A 22,313-nucleotide genomic window follows, 5' to 3' on the forward strand; every position below is an offset into this window, starting at 1 on the left:
ATTATTTTGTCATATTTTGCCCCCTATCCAGCGTCTCCCTTCATCCCCTTCTCTGTTGTCCATCCCCCAGGGAGGAGGTCACATGTAGATCCTTGTAATCTGTTCCCCCTTTCCAACCCACTCACCCTCTACTCTCCCAGTATCACCCCTCACACCCCTGGTCCTGAAGGTATCATCCACCCTGGAGTCCCTGTGCATCCAGCTCCCATATGCACCAGTGTACAACCTCTGCCCTATCCAGTCTTGCAAGGTAGAATTTGGATCATGGTAGTTGGGGGGGAGGAAGCATCCAGGATCTGGGGGAAAGCTATATTCTTCTTCGGTGCTACATCGCACCCTGACTGACTCATTTCCTCCCCTAGACTCCTCTATGAGGGGATCACCAGTGGCCGACAAATGGGCTTTGGGTCTCCACTCTGCACTTCCCCCTTCATTCACTATGGTATTTTTTTTTTTTTGATAATGCCTTATACCTGGTTCCTTTGGCACCTCGTGACCACACAGACTGGTGTGTTCTTCCATGTGGGCTTTGTTGCTTCTGAGCAAGATGGCTGCTTGTTCACCTTCAAGCCTTTAAGACCCCAGACACTATCTCTTTTGATAGCCGGGCACCATCAGCTTTCTTTGCCACATTTGCTTATGCACCCGTTTGTCCCCGGCGATCGTATCATGGAGGTATGCAGCCAATGATATGATTTTTTGTTCTTTGATGCCTGATAACTGATCCCTTTGGGACCACGTGATCACACGGGCTGGTGTGTTTTTCCATGTGGGCTTTGTTGCTTCTGAGCTAGATGGCCGCTTGTTTATCTTCAAGCATTTAAAGCCCCAGACACAATCTCTTTTCATAGCCGGGCACCATCAGCTTTCTTCACCACATTTACTTGTTCATCGCTTTGGCTTCAGCAGTTGTGTCAGGAGGGTGAGCATCATAGAATGCCAATTTAATAGAAGAAAGTATTCATGCATTGAGGGAGTGCTTGAGTAGAGGCCCAAGGTCCTTCCGCCACCTTAATACTAAATCTATAAATATAGACACATAGATCTATTTCCCCATCCTCATATATATATTTGCATGTACATGTCTTTATCTAGACCTCTATAAATGCCCTTTGCCTCCTAGCTCTTTCCTCCATTTCCCTTGACTTTCCTCCTGCCCCACTATCATGCTCCGTCTGGGTTACAGCTGGATTACAGCTATACCTCTTCTTTACATTACCTTACCCTTGATCATTCCCTACAAGGCCCATGTGTTCTTATATCAGAACTATTCTATATATTCTTATAAAGTTAAAGGCTGATTGCAGAACAAAAATAAAATGAAAATTAAGAGTTCCATGTTGTGTAAAAGTTTGTGCTAGGTTGAGCTAGGTAGAGTATATAACCATTTCGGGAACGAGAGGAGTGGGAGTTAACATTTCACTACTACCAAAATAAATAAATCTTTGAAAACGGGATATACCCGATATAGAATTTAGCACATAGTACTTGTTTACCTGTCTCTCTCTCTCTGAACATTGTGACCTCTGTACATTCATTATAGTGGATTTAATATCTAGCAAAGCTCCTCTCGCAAATGCTCTGTTCAATATACGTATCTTGGCAAAAGTAATGGAGTGTGACCATTAAGAAGCTTTTAATGAGACTCTCTTGAGTCCTAAGGAACATACACTAATCTTGAGGTGTGACTGAGCAAAAGGATAGAATTGGTGACACGGACAAGAGTAATAGTGACGTCTACCCAGGTAAGGAAAACAATGACGAAGTAAGATAAAAGGGAAAAGAATAAGCCAGTTGATTTTAAATACCAGTTGTCACCATAGACAACAAATAAAAGTCACTTTAATGTAAAACTTATGGGGAATCAGAACCTAAAATATGAATAAGATCTTTGGGAAGTGGTGCTACTCTATGTAGTATATTCAGAAGTTCCTTGTTTTACTCTCCATATAATTAAAAGTTTAGGAATATTAACTCAAAAATTTAAAAATGTAGACTATGAAACCAGTAACCAGTTAATTCCACCTCAGGGCAACTCCATGTATGTCAGAGCAGAGCTGTGCTCCACACAGGCTTTCCATGGCTCTCACTTGGGAGGAGATCACCAGACCTTTCTTCTGAGGTACCTCTAGGTGGACTCAATCTTTTGGTTTGTAGCCATGTTTGTTCATGGGATTCCACAATCAGAGAGAGATTATTTTATGTAGCAGTATCAAGAAAACTGTTGGAGAAATAATCACCAAGCCCAGACCAACAAACAAACAAACAACAACCAGGGACATGTTTACAAAACAAAGTAGAAATGATTCTAATGTGAACAGTCAGGATGAACATATGGATCACAGGGTGCCGAGCTATAACTGAGCTCATTTGTTCTCAGAGTTCCACACTGTGTTTGACTTTGTGTGCTATATTGGTATTGTTTTCAACAATACCTTTAAAACAAAATCATACCCAAGCCATTTTCAGTTATAGTTCTTTCTGTATGAAGCTTTAATTAAAAAAAAATAATTTTGGGGGGCTCATACAACACATATCAATCTATCCATCCATCCATTGTGTCAAGCACATTTGTACATTTGTTGCCATCATCATTCTCATGAAGATTTAATTTCAGCTACAAAATCAAACCAGCGCTTATAAAACTCTGATCCTGTGGAAAAGTACGCTTACTTTCCATATAAAATGATGTCAAGAACTTTCTAAATAATGCTTAACCTCCACCGCCCACCCCAATCAAAAATCAAACCAAACTCACTGCCAATGAATTCAGCGATGGCTTTACATCCGTCGCCTAAAGTGACCCTTTACGATAGAGAACTGCTCCTATGGGTTCCTGAGGCTACAAATCTTTACAGCAGCAGAAATCCTCATCTGTTTCCCAAGGAGATGCTGGTGGGCTCGAACTGCTGACCTTGTGGGCTAGCAGCCCAACATATAACCCAACACCGCACCAGGGCTCCTACTCTCCCCAACCAAGTGGGGGAAAAGACATACACACAACCTGTTGCCCTTGAGCAGAGATTGACTCAGACTGCCATCTCCCAGTGGCCAACAGGACAGAGTTGACCCAGTGACCCAGTGCTGCACTGTTCTCACAATCATTCCTATGCATGAGTCCATTGGGGCAGCTGCTGTGTCGATCCATTTTATTAAAGGTTTTTCTCTGTTTCGTTGGCCCTCTGCTTGAGCAAGCATGGTGTCCTTTTCCAGGGACTGGTCTCTCCTGAGAACACGTACACGGTATGTGAGAGACCGGTACTTCCTCGAAGACATATTTGTTCATTCTCTTGGAAGTCGGTGAGAAAAGGACTTTCAGGATTCTTTCCCAAGACCATAATTAAATGTAACAATTCTTCTTAGGTCTTTCTTATTCATCTTCCAGCTTTCACATGCATGAGACCATTGAAAATACTTGACGTGGGCCAGGCACACCTAAGTCCTCTGGGTAAATTTTTTCTTTAACATTTTAAATAAGTATTATGCAGCAGGTTTTCCCAATGCAATATGTACTTTAATTTTTTGACTGATGCCTCCATGAGCATTGATTGAGGATCTAAGTAAAATGAAATCCTTGACAACTTCGTCTTTTCTCCACTTACCCTGCATTCTGCATCATTGCATGTGGCTGTGTTGAGTCTGAAGAAGGATTTATGGGCTAGTATCAGACTTATGGAGTAATAAAAAACTCAAGGAAACTCTCGTTAAAGAAAACAATGAGGGTGAGACACAAGGTGCAAAGTTCAATAGCATTCATTCATTACAGTAGAACTATGTCAACAAACTAAATAATGTCTTTAAAAGCTAAAAAGGTACGAAGTGGCAAAGATTTGATAGCTTTAAGTTGTTTATTATTGGGTAACCTTTAAAGCATGAGATATGGACTTGATCTGGACTGGGCTGGTATGTTTTCTTGATAAACAATTTCCACATATACTTGAGTATAAACCGAGTTTTCAGCACATTTTAAACGCAGTTTTTGTGGTAAAATTAGGTGCCGTGGCTGATATGCGGGTCGGCTTACACTCTCGTACATACGGTACTTTTTCATATCATCATCTTTCCTATACACAACTGAGTGTCTCTGGATTTGTTTTTCTAGTTGACTCAGCCTAACACAGGAAGGATGCCCTCTTGTCCTGTGGACAGGTTCTACATGAGCACAATGAAGTGCTCTGGGATGCCCATTCGTAATAACGCTCTCCGGAGTTTCTTAGGATCCATGCAATTGAAGGCCTTTGCAAAGCCAATACAACACAAGCAAACATCTTTCTGGCATTCCCTGATTTCAGTAATGACCATCTGATTCTAACATGATACTCCTTCTTGTGTATGCTTTCCTGAACGCAACTTGAATTTCTGGCCGCTACTGTTAAAATGTATTGCTACAACCATTTTCAGTTATATTCAGCAAAATTTTATTTGCATATGACATTAATAATATTGTTCAATAGTTTCTACATTCTGTTGGGTCACATTTCTTTGGAATGAGCACCAATATGGATCCCTTCCAATTGGTTGGCCAAGTGGCTGTCTTCCAAATTTGTTGACACACACTAGTGCGTGGATCCAGTACTGTATCAGTTTGCAACCTTTGAAACATTTCCATTGGTTGTCAACCCATTCCTGAAGCCTGGATGGCATCCTGGGTTCCACACTGGACTGCTAATCACAAGGTCAGCAGTTTGAAACAACCATAGCACCTTGGGAGAAGGAAAGGGCTTTCTACTAATGGAAAAAGATAGAGTTTTGGAAACCCACGGGGGCAGGTCTACCTGTCCTGTAGGGTCACCATCAGTTGGAATTGGCTTGATAGTAGTGAGTTTGGTTTGGAGTTCCGTGCAGCTTAGCCTTTTTTCTTCAATACCATTGGTTCTTTGTCACACATAGCCTCTTGAAATGGTTGAATTTCAACCAGGTTTGGGGTGTTTTTGTACAGTGACTCTGCATTAGTAAATTATTTTGCCTATAGAATACTACATAGGCCACATCAAAAGGTTCTGAGTTGGAAAATCCAGTAAGTGAACCAGACATCACCTTAAGCACTGCCATGTCCCTTTAGACTTAAAGCCGTAACTCCCTCGTGAGAGCAGAGGATTGGAAGTCGTCAGACTTGGGTTCAAATCTCCTGCTTTTGAAGTTGTCCAAAACTAGGCAACTTAAAACTACCAAATCTTTGCACCTTTATATTTTCTTAGCTTGTAAAGACATTATTTAGTTTTGCAGACATAATTCTGCTGTGATGAATGAATGTTATTGAACTTTTCGCCTGTGTCTAACCCTCATTGTTTTCTTTAACGAGTTTACTTGAGTTTTTTAGTATGTGTAATATTCCAAATATTTTAGTCTAAAAAGCTCCCATATATGAATAATCCCCTTCTATCAATATATTTTAAATTCTATACCATTGACTAGTTCAATGATACTATTAATAGAGTGATGAGTCCTGGTGGCACAGTGGTTATGCATTGGGCTGCTAACTGCAAGGTCAGCAGCTCGAAAGCATCAGTCATTCTACAGAAGGGTAGAATTTCTAGTCCTGTAAAGAATTACAGTCTTGGTAACTCACAAGAGCAGTTCTAGCCTGTCCTATAGGGCCGCTATGAGTTGGCATCAATTTGATGGCAGTGGGAGTTAAGTATTATGAAAATAACCAAGGAGGTTATACTTGTATTATCTCTCAAAAATATGATAATGCTGCCACAGAAGTGGAAGAGGGATATTTATAAAACTTGAGAACATTAATGGATTTTGAGCTTACATGTAACTGTAAGCCCTAACATAAGGACAATCCGTTCTTATCACAGGGCCCTGCTCCATACTTATCCCTATGAAGAGATCACTGAAAATATAACTGCTATAACAACATATGATGAAGAAATGAGATGGTGCTCAGGTATCAGAAAAACTAGCATCTGGAGTCTTAAACGCTTGTCATAAAACAAGCAGTCATCTAAGTGAAGTGTCAGCTAAGTCTTTACGGCAGAAGCACAGCAGTGTATGTGATCTAAGGATTGTAAATAGTAAAATCAAATATCAGAGGAGGGAATTATTTTAGAGCTTAGATTCTGAGCACGTAGATTGCAGAAGGCTATGGATAACTTTGATGAGCCCACCTCCATCCGCGGAGTCCCCGTAAGGTTAAGCCTCCATGGGATGTCCTCAAGCCATTGACCAGGGATGCGAAAAGTCATATAGCGTGCGTCAGACAGTGAATTCATGCGGATATAGTTAGGCTTTAATGTCTTAGCATTTGCTTTCCCTTTGGCCCATTTTTAACTTGTTCTAGTTTTTATTTTTTTAATTTATTCTGGAATGGGATTGTTTGTGTGCTGTATTTTGTTATTGTTGTTGTGGGTTTTTTTTTTTTTTTTGAGGAGAAACAGGACCGTTTAATCAGTAGAGTCAAGAGTCATTTGTTCTTGATTACAGAGCTCAATATGCAAATTACATTCCCCTCTTGGTACAATCATTTCCAGGAAACCCTATCTGCCAGCCAGCAAGCAACTGCCCCCTCCTCAGTCTCGCAAGGTCGTGCAGACCCTCTCTGATCCATGGCTGGGAAATGGGGTCTGAGTTCACGGAGCTGATAGGTTTTCGTGGACACGGCACATTCTGTATCATAGATCATGAGTTTGTGTTGCCTGACTGGGCTGTGATATCCCAAAGGCACTGGAGAGCCTGGCAGTGTCTCTGGGTCCCCAACATACTCTAGACATCATATTCAGAAACGGAGAAGGTTTGCTAAGTCTGTGCTGGCCTGGGGTCATTTGAGTGAAATGCTGACTCTCTTGCTCTCTCATTCTGTGGGCGGAGGGTGAACAACACAGGGAGGGCGATGCCGTTTGCTCACCTAGGTTTTCAGCTTTCAGGATCACGGATGCACTACTTCTTCGAAGTGGAGGTCTTTGGCCATGAGTTCCTCTTCCACATCATCCAGTGCCCACTGGTGATCCGTCAGCTCCAGAGCTTCCCACTCTGTCTTGAAAGCCTTGTTGGTGTCCGCGGGCATGGCCATGGCTGCGCCGGTCATCTGCTCCTGCGTCATTCGGGACTGGTCTGCAGCGTTATCCTGGCCCAGGATCAGAGAGTAAATACTCCGAAGCCCAAACACATTGAGGAAGTACCAGGATGCAGAACTCACCCAAGATGCATCTAATGTAAGACGTTCGATCCCCTGCTGGAGCATGGGTTTAAAACGCAGGGTCAGTGGGAATGGGACCTTGGCTGTGACGAATCCCAAGAATGTCATGTTGATCCAGCCCCTGATCAGGATCATCGGGAGGACATTGGTTACATTCCCCTTCATCATGTCTGTGAGCATCGTGGGATCCATCATAGGAGAGGGGAACTACCTTCCTTTTAGTTTTTTTGAAAAATCCATCCTCTGGGTTGTTGAAGTAATATTTTCATGTCAAGAAGGACTGTTTGGGAATGTATTTTCCATTTTCCCTGAGGACTCTGCTTCAAATGAGGACTTGACTGTCTGACACTTGTTCCTGGGTGAGCTTCTTGTCGCTCTGCAGCAGGATGGACACGTAGTGGCGGATCATGCCCATGAAAAATGTGATGATCACGATGGTCAGGACCACCCAGAGGCGGATGTTGGAGTCAAGCAGCAGCTCCAGGCCCGCCATCTTCACCAAACCGCCGTTCCCTACCGAGAGTGGGCGGACTGCGCCTCCCCGTGCTGCGGAGGTCCTCACGGAGCTCACCTCCCGCCCTGGGGCCGGTTCTCAGTCTGGCTGGCCCGGGACTCCGCGGCGGCTCAGGCCTGCGTTAGTCTGGCCTCTGTTGTGGGTTTTTTAATAAGGTATTCACATTAGGAAAATCTATGGAGACAGTAACTAGATTAATAATGTCCTAGGATTATGGCAGGAGACCTTGAGGGGAAATGGGAGATGATGAGTACAAAAATGAAGAAAATGATCTAAAACAGATTGTGGTGATAATTGCACAATTGTTTTTAACACATTAAAACCACTGAAGTATAAAAATTAAAAAAATATTATTTTTCCATCTCAAAAACCAAAATCACTGCCATCAATCAATTCTGACTAACAGCAACCCTCTGAGGCAGAGTGGCACTGCTCCGGTGGGTTTCTGAAATGGTAACTCTTTATGGCTGCAGAAAGCCTGGCCTTTTCCTTGTAGAGCAGCTGGTGGTTCTGAACTACTGATCTTGGGGTTAGCAGTCCAATGTTATAACCCGAGCTTGAACTTCCTGAGGCCTTTCAACTTGAGATACACTGAGTGGATTCTTTCCTTTTTTTTTTTCAGGGTTGTTATGAGGGCCAGAAATGATATTCTAAACCTTGCTTCATAGTTGGCTCAATTCATTTTTATAGATAAACGATTGGAATATAGGCTTACCCTATGTTTCAGAGAAAATAAAACTAGAATTCAGTGACGTGTTGATTATAGGGAATGAAGGGAAGGGAGGAGTCAAGAGCTACTCAGACTTCCAAGTGGTGACGGGGTCATCTGGTCGAGTTCTCTACCTCCATCTACTTTAAACTCTGCTCTTTTAATAAAGTAATAACTTTCTTTCTGTGGACTGTCTCATATTTCTCTCATGAATGCCAGTAGATCCCCAAGAATATCCCCAACCCAAATGCTAATTATATAACAAGGGAGGGAAAGTACGATGTCAAAGGGGGCATCCCCTCAAGGTTTTTTAATTAGTGGTCAATTCCAAGTGCAATTATTCCTTTATATGAGAATGAATCAGAAAAGTACTCTATGTCTTCTCAATTAGTGATGGCTGGAAGAATGGCAGGGTGATTAACTGAAAGCAATAAAACAATGAGTCACTAGAGACTCGGCTCCATGGAGAACAGACTCAAGGACAATATTTCAAAGGAGTATGCACTTTCCCCTCCCCTTCGGGCTTTCTATAACAGGCTAGAATAGAAAGGCTTAAATATTTTGGAAGATTCTTTTCCCAATAAATAAGTCGTGCTGATTCCTATAATAAGTTACTTTGTGAGTTTCTAGAACAACATTCAGGGTGTGGAAGTTCATTTTATGCACACTCTATTTTATTACAGCCGCGTTGGCTACAACACCACAGCATTCACGGACAGGAAATGACCAGAAGCAACCAGGTTCGCTGCACGCATCCAAGGTGAGCAAAGAAAACAGTGCTTTCTCATTTCTGGCCAAGGGAAAGACAACTCCACTATGTCGTTTTACTTTAGATCTGCGCTGAGTAATGAATTATACCACAGTCTGGTTGTATTTATTCTTTTATGTGCCTAGACTTTTTCGTGGACATTTGTTTCCTGGCACTTAGTTACACACCCACAAGCTAAAGGCCACAGCGATTGTGATACAGAATTAGCCACTTTGTTGGCATTATGAAATAGGACAGCGTATGAACAGGACTGGTAACACTGGAAAACCATAGGTAGTGATGCAAAAACAAATCAGAAGTCCAAGGAAGCGACTGTGAGTAGCTTTCTCCCTTCAGGAGGAGCCAGGCTTACAGTATCGCAGGCAGATGAACTGTAAGTATAGACTTCCAGACAACGGAGTAATACAATTTCTAATACTGAAAACGGAACTTTCAGCTAAAGATAGCAGATAAACTAAGTGCATGTTTCACTTAGTAATTAGAAAGTCATAAACTTTTAACAATGGCAGGCCCAATAGAAGACGATCAACAGCAGCAAGAGATTCGTTGGGCAAAGTTCGGGAAGAGGAAAGCGAAGAGCGTGGGCTGCTGAGGAAGAGGGGAGGAAGCAGAGCTGAAGGCGGGCACTACAGTCAAGAACACACACGGCCGTCAACCTGCCCAGCACATCTCTGCAGAGGAAAAGACAGTGGACAGAACAGCAGCTGGAAGGGCGAAGTGGCACTGAACACAGAGGCATTCATAGGACACCTGTCAAGGGAGCCAACCACTTACTGCTTGCACTGCCAACAATAGCAATTGGGCCCGGCGCGCTGCAGATCTGTGGGCGAAGCAGGGGACATTCAGTAAACCAGGCTACGGCAATGGGTTATTCTGATGGGTGTGGGACCAGACCTTGATCTCAAACACAAAAAAAGCAATTCCAGTGTAGTAAGGCAAAAGCTCTAAGCCTGAAGAAGACAAAATGGGAAAATATTTTTATGACCTCACGGCAGTAAAGAACTTTCCCCCATTTAAACACTATCTAAATGGGAAAACCACAAAGAAAAAAGTTTCACATTTTGGACTCTTCAGCATATACATGGTGTTTAAAATCCACCCCATGGTTCAAATCATTTAGGGGTGTTTCAGAGAGGACCCAAGACCATAAGCTGAAGAACCCTAATATTTAGAGGTCGAGAAGATGGGATTCGAGTGTTTTTGAAAGGAACATATATAAGGGGGCAAAAACTAAATAATTTGATGTAAAACAGCAATTCAGTATATCTTTGATATAAAGAAGCTAACTTCTAGAAGCTACCAACTGACAAAGCACAAAAGGCTTAATGGTTACAAAACACACTCACTGCCACTGGGCCGATTCCAACTCAAGGCGACCCACTAGAAAGCAGCAGAACTGTTTCATCATCCACAGGGGGGCAGACAGCCTCACCTTTTCCCTGGGGAGAAGGTGGTGGGTTTGAACCGCAGACCTTGCAGTTAGCAGCTCCAGTGTTTAACTCACTGCACCAACAGAAAGGAAATGATACTAATCTTGACATATGGACACAGCGTTGGTTGAAGGTGCAGTGTAACAAGTGGGAGGAGTGCAGAGAAGAGCAGGTGCACCCTCCAGTGTCCAGACTTACGCTCACAGAGGAAGGACCAAGACAGAGATGTTCGATCACACATTGTAGAGGCTCAATCAAAGAAATTCTGACAGATTCTCTTAAAAAGAGAGGTGAGTGAGCTGAATAAAAAAATAATCCAAACCTGCTGCTATAAAGTTGATTCTAAGTAGCAGTGACCCAATAAGACAGAGTGGAGACTCCTCAAAGCTGTGGTCCGTACACAGCTGTCTCCCACGGGGTGGCTGGTAGGTTCAAAACACTGACCTCTACTTTAGTCGCTGGCTGTTCAGCTACTGTACCAGTAGGGCTCTGAACCCTCTCCTGCCAAGAATATCTACATTATATAAATCAAGAAATAGCAGGATATACATTTAGGAGTTTTGTAGAAAGAGCACCAAACCAAAGCACACTCACTGCCATCGTGTCCATTCGGACACATGACTGGAAAGAACCGCCCCAGTGGGTTTCTGAGCCTGAAAGCCTCATCTTTCTCCCAAGGAGTCACGGTTGGCTTCAAACTGCTAACCCCATGGTTAGCAGCCCAACGCATAATCCACTAGACCACCAGGACTCCTGGCACAGTACACTGAAATTCAAAACAAAACAAAAGAATAACCAGGGAAGTAAAAGGGAGCCTGGGTCACTGCAGTTTGAAGAAAGACGTTACAGAACAGAGCCTTGAAATGAGGCGTGCACCACACCAACTGGTGCTGGAGGTCAAGTACAATAAGGACTGCAAGTTCCAAGAGGCAATTGGGGTCTAAGGCTAATAGACCCTCCCTGTCTCAGACAAATCTGAGGTATAATAGGCTGCTTTTAAAGAACCATTCTACTTTTCAAATTTATAGAAATCAGACAGCCACAGGCTCAAGTAAAGAAAAAACCCACCCCACTCCCCACACCCTGAAGCAAACCAGCTGCTGGCTGTCAATGCAAGTCCAGCTCCTGGTGGCCACAGGCCATAGCAGAACTGCACCCCAGGTTTTCTCCAGGAGCTGACCACCACCCCTGTCCTTTGAACTGGCTCGTGGCTTTGAACCTTTTGGGTCACAGCTGTCTGCTTTATCCTCTGAGCCACCAGGGCTCCTCTCCATACACACTAGCAGGTATAAGCAATGGGTTTGACATCGTAGTCTCCACTAGTGCTCATTGTCCCTAAGGCTTTGTGCTTTCTGGCTTCTTATTAAAGTCTTCAGTGGCTCCCGGGCGTTAGATCACTAAAAAGGGTCTTCAAGGCACTTTGAACTTCGATTGGGAGAAAGTACATCTTTTGCCAGAAACCGTGGTTCCTTTTCCTAATGCCTTATTACCGCTCTCTCCATTCTCTCTATGGAGTCTGCACATTGCTTTTCTCCCTGATCCACAACGTGCACCTTGTTTCAAAGCCTCTGACTTCATGCAACTCCTTACAAAACGCCCGGGACTCTTGGCCCTCACCTGAGCGCCTGCTTACCTTGAGACCATGAAAGGGAGAGCTGTCATTTTAGATTACTTCACAAGGTCGCAAGACTTGACACAAGACTCTTTAGGAGTTCAAGATGTCAGGAAAGTTCATTGTAGTCTGGAATCCATCTTTCAGAGAGAGTTTTGCCAGGTAACAGAGCCACTTACTAAAGACACGCCTGTCTCACTGTAGTTGCCAATCCTGGCAAAACCTGAACGGTGAGTGGTCCTGCAGCAAATGCATATGAGGCACAGCGGAGATGAAGAGGCAGCAGGTTGGGGTTTTTTTTGGTGGGGGGGGAGGTGGGAGGGTGCTGATTTACTACCTAGCCCCACTGTGATCTATGGTAACCTCAATGCGCACAATCACAGCTTCAACGAACCTTCTCTCCTCTGATGACTTCACCCCACTCATCTCCAACAACCCGTCCCCCTGACCACACAGGGGACTCCACTTAGTGGAGTACATTTCTAAAGGTGGGTTTTCCATCTTTCTAACCCTTCGGAGCTCTTCAATTCACACTAAGTAGGAACATCCGTTACAACATCCTCAAAGCACATTTCTTTTTGGTATTCCTTGAGTTTGGGGGTGGGGCTGGGGGTGGGGGCGGGGCAAAAAAGTGGGAAGGGACAAGATTTGACTGAAGGCATATGGGTGCTCAAGGACATCCTTTGGGGTAGCACTTGCTACCTTTGAACGAACGAGCAAGCGCATTGTTAGGATGGAAAAGAATCCCTCAGCACATATTCCCTGCCTTTTCCGCACCAACGCAGTTTCCACTTTTCTTAAGATTGTTTCATACTAAGCCCCCGTGATTGCCCTGTGCCAAGAGAATCTGACAGGATGGCCCCTTTGGAGTCCCCCAAACAGCTGCCATAACTTTCTGAGCTGACCTCTCTGCCTAGAATTACAGATTCCCCTGGAAGCCACTCTTTGACTGGACCCTAACGTGACTAAGGCAAGTGTATTACTGAGAGAACTTCTCTACAGCCATGTAGAGAAGCTATGTGTGTGTGTGCGCGCATACATGTGTGTACAGTATATATTCTGTAACTATTTATGCATGCCTTACGCGCTTCTCCTAATATGCTTCCTTGAGAGGAAAAGAAATGAGTGGAGTAATAGAGTCCACTCAGATTTGCTCATAAATTCAGTGATATGTATTATTTGACTCATGTATCATGGAAGAAAAGAGGCTGTCAGCCACTGGAAGAGACAGCTCGCTGTACAACACACCTGAAGTAATCATTCACATTTGATAATGAATTGCTGAATCCTAAACATTAAGGAGCAGGTTCTGTGTCGGCTGTTGAATACATCACAGAGTATCTGATTGATCGTCTTTCTTACTAGTGTGAAGACAGATGTGACGTAGCCAATCCTCCACTAGAGAGTTAGTTCCAATGTGGTGAGTGCTATGAAGGAAAGGCCGGCGCACTGAGAAAGGAAAGGGCTATCTCATCTACTCCAGTCTCTGGCGCCAGGGAAGGTTTTCAAGAGGATGTGAGCCTGAAATGAAGATGTCTGGGAGGGAGGTGGAGTTCACGAGGGTAGAGAAGCGATGTCAGAGAAAAATAAAATGGTTTCTATAAGCAAGGTTTAAGCAAAGAAGCCACTGAAAAAATAAACGAGGACGTAGATGATGCTGCAGAGCCAGCATCAGGGGTCCCTGGTGTGAGGATCAAAGGCTCACGGTGGGCAGAGGCTTCACGCATGAGAAAGGGGTCGTCAGCAAGCTGCTGCTCGGTACATGCATGTTGCTCTGAAGTACAACCAAAATGAAACTACCACTATCACAGTTTCATTTGTAACATTTTAAAAGATATTATTCTGCTAATAATGATTTCATTTGTTCATAAAAATGTATTTATGGCTGTTGAATAATTTTTTAATGGCTGTGAGGGCAGGGTTGGCTCTTCCATCTCAGGAGTTTGCAGACCCCTGCACTAGACTAAGTATGCTAGATTTTTTTTCCCTTTGAACACAGGAAAGTATTTTTGTTTGTTTGTTTGTTTTGAGGAGAATATCATGGTGTTCAGATTTACATTTTCAGTTTGTCCATTTCAAGCCCTAACTTAAACTTCTCCATGGAGCAAGTTTCCTTAAAATTGATTCAATTCTTTACAAGAAAACGACGTTTAAAAAATAATCCCATGTCCAAGTCCCAAAGCCACTACTTGCTGTCGGAAGAGACCCCACTGCGCGCACTCACACATACCCCGTCTCCTCCGGCAAGGCCGAGCTGGGGCTCCCATCCACCTGACAGGGCTCCTGAGAAGGGGAGTCAAGGCCTTTTCGGTCTTGACCTGTAGGGCTGTTTGCTACTCGGTTTTGTTGCAAGTCCCACTTTCGAGCTACGTTGTTAATGGTTAACCGTTTCTTCTCCTATGGAAAAAAAAAAGTCAATTGTGACATGAGTTCCGTAACGCAATTTTGTGGTAGAAAAGAGTGCCTAAGCAGCACATCGTGTGTATTTTCACATCATTAGTTTGAAAGCAGCTCCCAAATATGCATCCTACAATAAAACATAGGAGAGCTGGACCCCGTGCATTCAACTACTGAAACAGTGGTCTAAAATCCTGAAAGACCGAAAAGATACAGGAAAAATAATTGTTGGGACACAGGAAAATCCACTATCTGCAATTTAAATTTGACAGGTATTGAAAGACTTGTTAAACTGTCGATTCTGATTCCGTACATCAGGGGGTCAAATTAGAATGAACTGCTCTAAACCCTGCTTCAGATTCACTCAGATGTCGTGGGGGGCTTGTCTAAAGGCAGATTCTGAGTTTGCATCTCTAACAGCCTCCTCGGAGGGGCTGACGCTGCTCGTCCAAGGTCCACAGGTGGAAAGAGGGCCATTGACTCAGCATTCCACACCAAGGAAACCGACTGGCGCCGGTCCGTTCAGACTCACAGCGACCCCGCCATCAGGGTGTCCAAAGGTGTCAGTCTTCATGAATCAGCCTCACCTTCTCCCCTGCTCAATTTTCTCCCCAAAACAAAGTTAAAAAAAAAAAAAAAGGCCGATCTAGTGAAAGTAACTGTCATAGTTGAAATGTTTCTACTCCATTTCCTAAGGAAGCAAAGGAGAAAATAATCTGTACCCAGGGGAGGGAGCCATCACCCAAAGTCAGCGGTTCAAAATGGCGTGTCATCTAGATGTCACTGCCACTCAATTGCCTCCTTGCGAAGAGCACAGGTCTCTAAAGGACAATCAGCAGGGTACGTCATTCCCCTGCTTATTCTGGGGCCAGGGAAGGCTCTCTCTGACGACCCCCTGCCTATCGCGTCGGTGTCGACTCCCAGAGACCCTACCGAGCAGAGCAGAATGGCCCTTTGGGCCTTGAGCGGCTGTTTCCCAAGGTGGCCGTGACTGCCCTCTGGGCATGGGTTGTAATACAAAAGTTTCCACTCGCCACATGTGCCAAGTAATTTTTATTTTCTCAAAAGGGGGTGGTATGCCAAAACAGTTTGAGAACGTATGCTGTAAATCTTCACCAGAGTAGAAAGCCTCATCTTTCTTCCTGGGAATTGGTGGTGGTTTTTATGCATTTGAAAAATGTTAGTTACGAATTTGTCAAACTTCCCCAAAAGGTCAATGGCAACAAGCAGCTGGATTGGGTCGATAAGGCAGTATTTTCCGCTGGTAGGTGGTGCAGTGTGGTTTGGCCCTTACTACAGGCTCTACTGATACTGGCAGCCTTGCAGCTAACTCATCAATGGAGTCTCTTTGCTCATCCTTTCTTTCCACTCTCCAGGGCGCATACAAGTGTGCTCTGGAGCTCTGGAGCTCTATTGAATTCATTTCTAAATATTGTATTTATTGACTCATCCAGTCATTGAGTTATTCATCTGGGAGCAACAGCTGCTTGATAGGAAGAACTGCTTTTTAAAAACAAATCAATTTTTAAAAAGCCAATAGCATGATCTGGCCATGGGAAATCTTATTCCTATAAATTTAAAAAGTCCCTCCTCCAGCTAGATTTCCCAGAAACAAGGGAATTGGGGCAACCCTGGTTGCACGGGAGCATAATTCCAGGGCACGACATCAACATCCCCTTGGCCGAATCAATGACAAGTTAGAGCCGGCAGGGAGGGGCTGATATAGCTAATCAGTGGGGTCTGGGATTAGAGAGAAAATATGGGAGAAGTCAGGCAGTTAGCAGCAACAGCATGAAATGGACTTGTAGCATAATGCCTAACAGTTCTAATTACTTTGTAAGTGGGACTGATCTGAGAGCGCTAGGGTCCAAGTGTGTTGTTTGTTTCTTTCTTTACTTCTCTTGTATTAACCTAGGAATACTTTTCATAGAGGAAAATACACAGATTAAAAAAAGGCACAGTTGAATCAGCTTTAAAAAAGGTAATATGCTTGTATTCTTCACATCTCTGGTAGGCAAAAAGCAGTTCATTATCCCAGAAAATTCCCTTGTTTCCTAAGTTTGTATGTACAACTTTTGATTCCTACCAGTCAATTTAAAAAATCCATTTTCATAGTAAAAGGAAAAGCATTTATACAAGACAGAGACAAGTAATGGTAACCCATCAAGATAATATCTTCCTTTTATAACAGAATAGGAAACATAAAAAAAGCGGTAAGCTTCAAACCCAACGCACTGAGCCCTCGGCACCGAGTCGGCGACAACCGAGAGCAGCCCTCTGCAAGGGCTCCAGAGCTGTGATCTTCGCAGAAGCAGCCCGCCGCCTGTTCTGTCAGTGCGGCCGATGGTTCTGAACTGCTGACTTTATGGTTGCCAACACAAGACATACCCCGTAAGTTTTAAGAGGCCTTTATCTGTCATACTTTGTGATGTCAATATGTAATATTAAAAACAAAACAACTACTTTTCTGTAAGGAAAGTAGTACCTGATAGACTAAATCATTTAAACCCAATTCAAAATACAGTTTAAACCCCTAAGTGCTTCAACAGCTCTACTAGCATCTCTTTATTAGACGAGCTAGTGAGAAAAAGTGGGATTCCCAACGCTACCATTAAAGGCGCCATTGCTGCACAGCGCACTAGGAAATCCAGGCGGGCGATGCCGCTCTGCTGCGTGGCTTCCACGGCCGAGGAGAAGCGCCACGGTCCCTGAGACGCCACACCAGAATGGGGAAAGCCAGTGTCCCTTCTGCTGACGTTTCTTTTGAGCTCCCCCTTGGAACATGTCTCGCTTTGCGTGTGTTCCATATGTGCATTCTATTTTACATCAGAATGTATTTATAGGTCGTAACAAAAGTTCCCGGGAAGCTTGTGGACCAGTAAACCCAGTCTCCTGTTGGCATGACAAGAATGAGCGTGCGCCGGTGCACAGGCATGTGGGATCAGAGACCCACCTTAAGCAGGGATTGCTTATGGCTTTCCCGCTTCTTCTCTTCCTCCTTTTTGGCTACAGCACATGCCATGCGCCTTTCTTCTTCCTATGGGAGAAAACAGGAAAGATTACCAAGTGTTCAACCATTTTTCATGCTCAGCAGCTTGATCCTGAAAGTCTCTTTTCCTTCTTGAGAGGCATACTCGTGCTCAAAGAGAACATGTCCTCAAAGGAAAAATCGCCGGGTTGTCCGGCCTCCGTGTTTCCCCCTTCCTTCCGAGTCCGAGAGACACAACACAACTGCATCCTTAGCTCTGTTCCTGACTACAGGTAAGAGGAGCCAAGCGGAAAAGGAAGAAGAGACTACAAAGGGGTACGTTTGCAATCATTTTTCTTGGAATTCCCCACTTCAGCAAGCAAGGCTGTGACATCTGCATACAAAGGTCGTTCAAACCCTTTCTCCGGTCTTGATGCCGTGTGCTTGCTCATGTAGCCCCGCGTCTCGGACGATGGGCTCAGCACACAGACTGCCTAAGGATGGTGCGAGGGGCAGCCCTGACATGCACCATTGGAACCGGTCATCTGAGAAACAAGGAAACAGATGTTACTGTGGGGGTCGCAGAGCGTGTCACAACCAGGACCAGCACTAGAGCGCCTATCTTCTGAGAAGTGTGATCCGTGGTATTTTTAATAACAAATATACATTGAAATTTCTTTCATTTATTTTATAGGGATGAAAGAGGGGAGGTCAGATTTCAGGACTAATCTGCTGTGTGGTTTGGCTGCTTCAAAAGCAATGGGATTGTATTATGATTTGAGAGGAATTTAAAGCGTCTTTTACAATATAGGAAATAATTATTCTTAATTTTAAAAGAAATAACAGAGGCAATGAAGAGCAATAAACTCAGGAATTCAGAGTTTTAATTTCTTTCTTCACAAAAATGGCTGGTATAATAATTATATTAAATTCATGTATTTAGTAGATATTGATTTGGTACCTAAGGAGTACCAAATTTGTTCTTTTTCAGAACAAATCTTTTAAAAGAGCAAAATGTACTGATATGCAATTGTTGACTTATCTATAAAAAGTGAACTAGAAACATATTGGTTATTTAAAGAGCCAATTTCAAGCAGTACTGGAAGCTGTATGGATCACGTACTGCACATACTTAAGAGATGATTTCACCAGATTTTAAAAAAGAATTTGGGCTTGTATTAAAGGCAGCAGAGCTTTAGAAGGAAAGTTAAATGCTGGAAAACTGGATCTACGCCACATCGATTCAAATATTGAATGTTCTAAGGAATTTATATATCTGATGGCTATCTTTCAGTCTAAATAATGATAGAGTAACTAAACTTATAAACAAAAACAAGTCCTCCAATTGTGAAGATGGGTTATAACTCTGCTGGTCAGAAACAAAAACTATGCAATTCTGGCATCTCCATGATAATACTCCAACTTCTGAGCTACAAACCATATCCTTGATGTAGCAAAATAAAGGGATTTACTGATTTAAAAATCGCTAAGGTGCCTTACTGCAATTTGGCAACAAGGACCCAATATATAAATGATTGTAAGTTAATTAAGCAGTACAGTGATTTAATAGGGGTGTGCTAACCTAGTTTATTCTCCGTTAACAGAGGTTTAAAAGCGCTAAAGCAGTGCACATAATATGTGAAATTCATGTTCCAAAATAAATAATAGCAGTCCTAATCTAGGCAGAAATTTATTATACGAGACCTCTTAAGAAAATCAAATGCAATACAGGGTTTAACTATGTGCCTCTGAAGAGACAAAAAGGCACTGCTGGCCTGAAATATATCAAATATAAAAGAAGATTTAAAATCACAGAACTTTTTCTAGCAAAGAGGGTCAATATTTTTTACTCAAGCCATCTTTTTTCACCCCCTACAGGCAAGTTTTACTTTTTCAAGGCCAAGTTTGGTTCCAAGTCAAGACTAGAGCTCTGTCCAATCTGGCTGTAACGGACCACGGGCTATTAGCTGCTAACCACGGAGGCTGCGGGTAGGAGGGGTTGGACAGGCTCCGTTTTGCTGCTGGAACCACCTCAAAACTCATGCTGGCTGGCGATAAGAAAAGTTCATGCCTCATTCAAAGAGCACTGCAGAACAGGGCAGCTGTTCTCGCATAGGGCGGGCGGGGTGGGGGCGGCACTAAGCATTCTAGGGGCCTTAATCTCATGGCAATTTCAATTCCCCAAATGACCAGCACAAAGGGAAGCAGGTTAAGTCCCGGTGTTGACATAAACGGACTGCATGGAAATGATATTTATCACTTCTACTCATATTTCATTGGCTACAGCAAATTGTATGACCACACCTAACTTAAAAGAGAGGAAACTGCCATCGTCCCATATGTCCAAACAGGAAGGGAGCCAGAAAAAAATGATGAGTATTACTAGTGAATCCCACAAGAGGAAACTCACTTCCACCAGAGAGAGCGTCTTCATTTTCAGGTAGCAACTTGTACACACGTTCATATTGAGCCACCTGAATGTGCATTTGAGCATCATAATGCTGCCTAAGGAATAAAAAGGAGCCAAGTTCCACCTCCCAGAACTTTCTATACAGTGATCCTTAAAAATGTGATTATTCTCTCTCTCGCTCTCTCTTTCTTGCACAGGTATGAAAATACTTGAGGACAGCTGTAATCTTGTCATTGTGTCTTCTCTGTCGTATATTAATCATGGTAGTGTCTCTGGAAATACTCGAGAGATCGTCCTCTATAGTGAATAATTGAGTTGTACTCCGATCACTAGAGAAGAAGAAAAGAATAGAGACTGCACTCTCCCTTTCTCTGAGCCCTCTGTTTACATAAATGAAACCACCACTGGACCGACAGTGTGTGTAGAACGGTGGCTGTGTGTTGCTGCAAGGCTGGAAGCTATGCCACTGGAATTTCAAATACAAACAAGATCGTGTATGGTAGACAGGTTACCATGGAGCCCCCAGACCAAAGCAGACTAGGCAAAAAGCAGCGAGATTAGCCACTGGAAACTATAGACAGCAGCAGAACACTGTCTCAGGTTGGGAGTCGCTCAGTATAGGATGGGGGAAGAGCTGTCTCCTCAACGTAAACATCAGCCTGAACCAAATCCACTGGCCTGCAGTTGATTTCAAATCAAAGTGACCCTGAATGGGCAGTCGAACTGCTCCCTAGGGTATCCAAGGCTAGGGGACTTTATGGAGGCGGGCAATCTCATCTTTCTTCTGGGGAAAGGCTGGTGGGTTTGAACCATGATATTTTGGTTAGCTGCCCACTGCTTTCCCCACTGTACCATCATGGCTCTTATCAAGGTAGAGTTGACTTTGACTCCATGGATGAAGCAAAGCTTTTCAAGAACTTCATTTGCTGATGTGGCATGACTCAAAATGAGAAGCAATAGCAAACATCTACTCATGATTGGATAGTGGAATTTAAGAAGGGGCAGTCTCTGAAGGAGGACATTATTCTTAGTAGAGGGTTATTGACAATGAGAAAGATGCTCAACAAGATAGACTGATAGACTGACCGACATAGTGGCTCAAACATAATGACAATGGTGAGAAAAGTGCAGGGCGGGCAATGCCCTGGTCTGTCATCCCTGGGGTTACAATAAGTGGTCACTGCCCTGAAGTCACCTCACAATATCAGCATAAGTCAATCCTATCTGAGATGACAGTGGCATCTACTAAGCACATCTCACAATGGACTCTGACTGAGCTTATCAACTGAAATGCAAGCCTTTCCCACACGTGCTGCTGTGTCCCATTCCTATAACCCTGTACTGTGCTGAGACGTTTGTTTATTGTTATAAAGTCAAGGACTGTCAACTTAACTACTTTTTAAAAATCTTTCTAGACTAGAGATTGACAAACGGCCTTCTACAAAGGGCTAGATAGTCAATAGCTTCTGTAGGACAAAGATGGTTTCTGCACTTTTCTTTTGTATATAAGGCTTTAATTATCGCATTTTTATGTAATGTTCTAATGCTTTAACAATATAAAACCATGTTTCGTTTGGCGGCTGCACAAAAACAAGACTCAAGGAAGATTTGGCCTGTGGGTTATACTTTGCCAATCTCGATGCAAGTTGATTAAACTATTTGGGGATTCTGATTTGTTCAACCAGTATGTTAGGATCTAAATCTCTGACTTCTGTCATTTGTGGACTTTATCAGAATAACATCTCATCTGCTCATTAATTCAGATGCCTGAGGAAAAGGCATCCTGGCATGCCAGGATAGCTTTCTCAATAAACTGGCATGAATCCATTGACTAGGATTCTGCAGGCATGCTTTATCACAAATCTACTTAAGCATGTTGCCATGCCACTTACTCAAAATGGAACTGCGACGCCTCTGTCAAATGTGTTTCATAACTATCCACGTGGTACTGGTCTTGAGGACCCCTCTGGGAAGGTCTGGTTATCATATCTCAAATAGGAAATTGATTTTCGCTGGCATGAATTGTTTTTAGTGAACACCTGCTGCCGCCTAGTGATCAATTCCTGAAGTACTCGCAAACCATCTTTTAGTAATCGTTCATAACTGTCTCGAAGCTACTGTTATAATTTGTGATCTTTGTATTCTTTCCTTCTATGACTGAAAAAAAATCCCCGAGTCCATCACCTTGCCCTTCAGCCACTCTCTCCTACTGTCCCTTTTCTTCAGAATAACTTTTAATGGCGGAGCGATTTAATTGCCAAGTTCATTCAGTGCTCTAGATATCAAAAGATTGGCAATCTACAGCCCCCAAGCCAAATCTCAACCGTGAGCTCTTTTTGTAAGTAACACTGTCTTGGAAC

General features: G+C 43.3%; 1 protein-coding gene and 1 pseudogene across 3 annotated transcripts in view; both read right to left on the bottom strand.

Moving 5' to 3' along the window:
- LRRC49 (leucine rich repeat containing 49) overlaps positions 1 to 22,313 on the bottom strand; it is a 187,750-nt gene that overhangs the window by 26,089 nt on the left and 139,348 nt on the right. For all 3 annotated transcript variants that reach the window (XM_075535511.1, XM_075535512.1, XM_075535513.1), the window contains 2 exons: positions 17,529 to 17,612; positions 14,409 to 14,575 (listed from right to left, as the gene is read on the bottom strand). In XM_075535511.1, coding sequence (XP_075391626.1) covers positions 14,409 to 14,575; positions 17,529 to 17,612 — 251 coding nt within the window. The remainder of the gene's footprint in view (positions 1 to 14,408; positions 14,576 to 17,528; positions 17,613 to 22,313) is intronic.
- LOC142430726 (ER membrane protein complex subunit 3 pseudogene) lies at positions 6,667 to 7,652 on the bottom strand (annotated as a pseudogene).

This window comes from Tenrec ecaudatus, chromosome 17 (assembly GCF_050624435.1).
Source record: "Tenrec ecaudatus isolate mTenEca1 chromosome 17, mTenEca1.hap1, whole genome shotgun sequence".
NCBI lineage: Eukaryota > Metazoa > Chordata > Mammalia > Afrosoricida > Tenrecidae > Tenrec > Tenrec ecaudatus.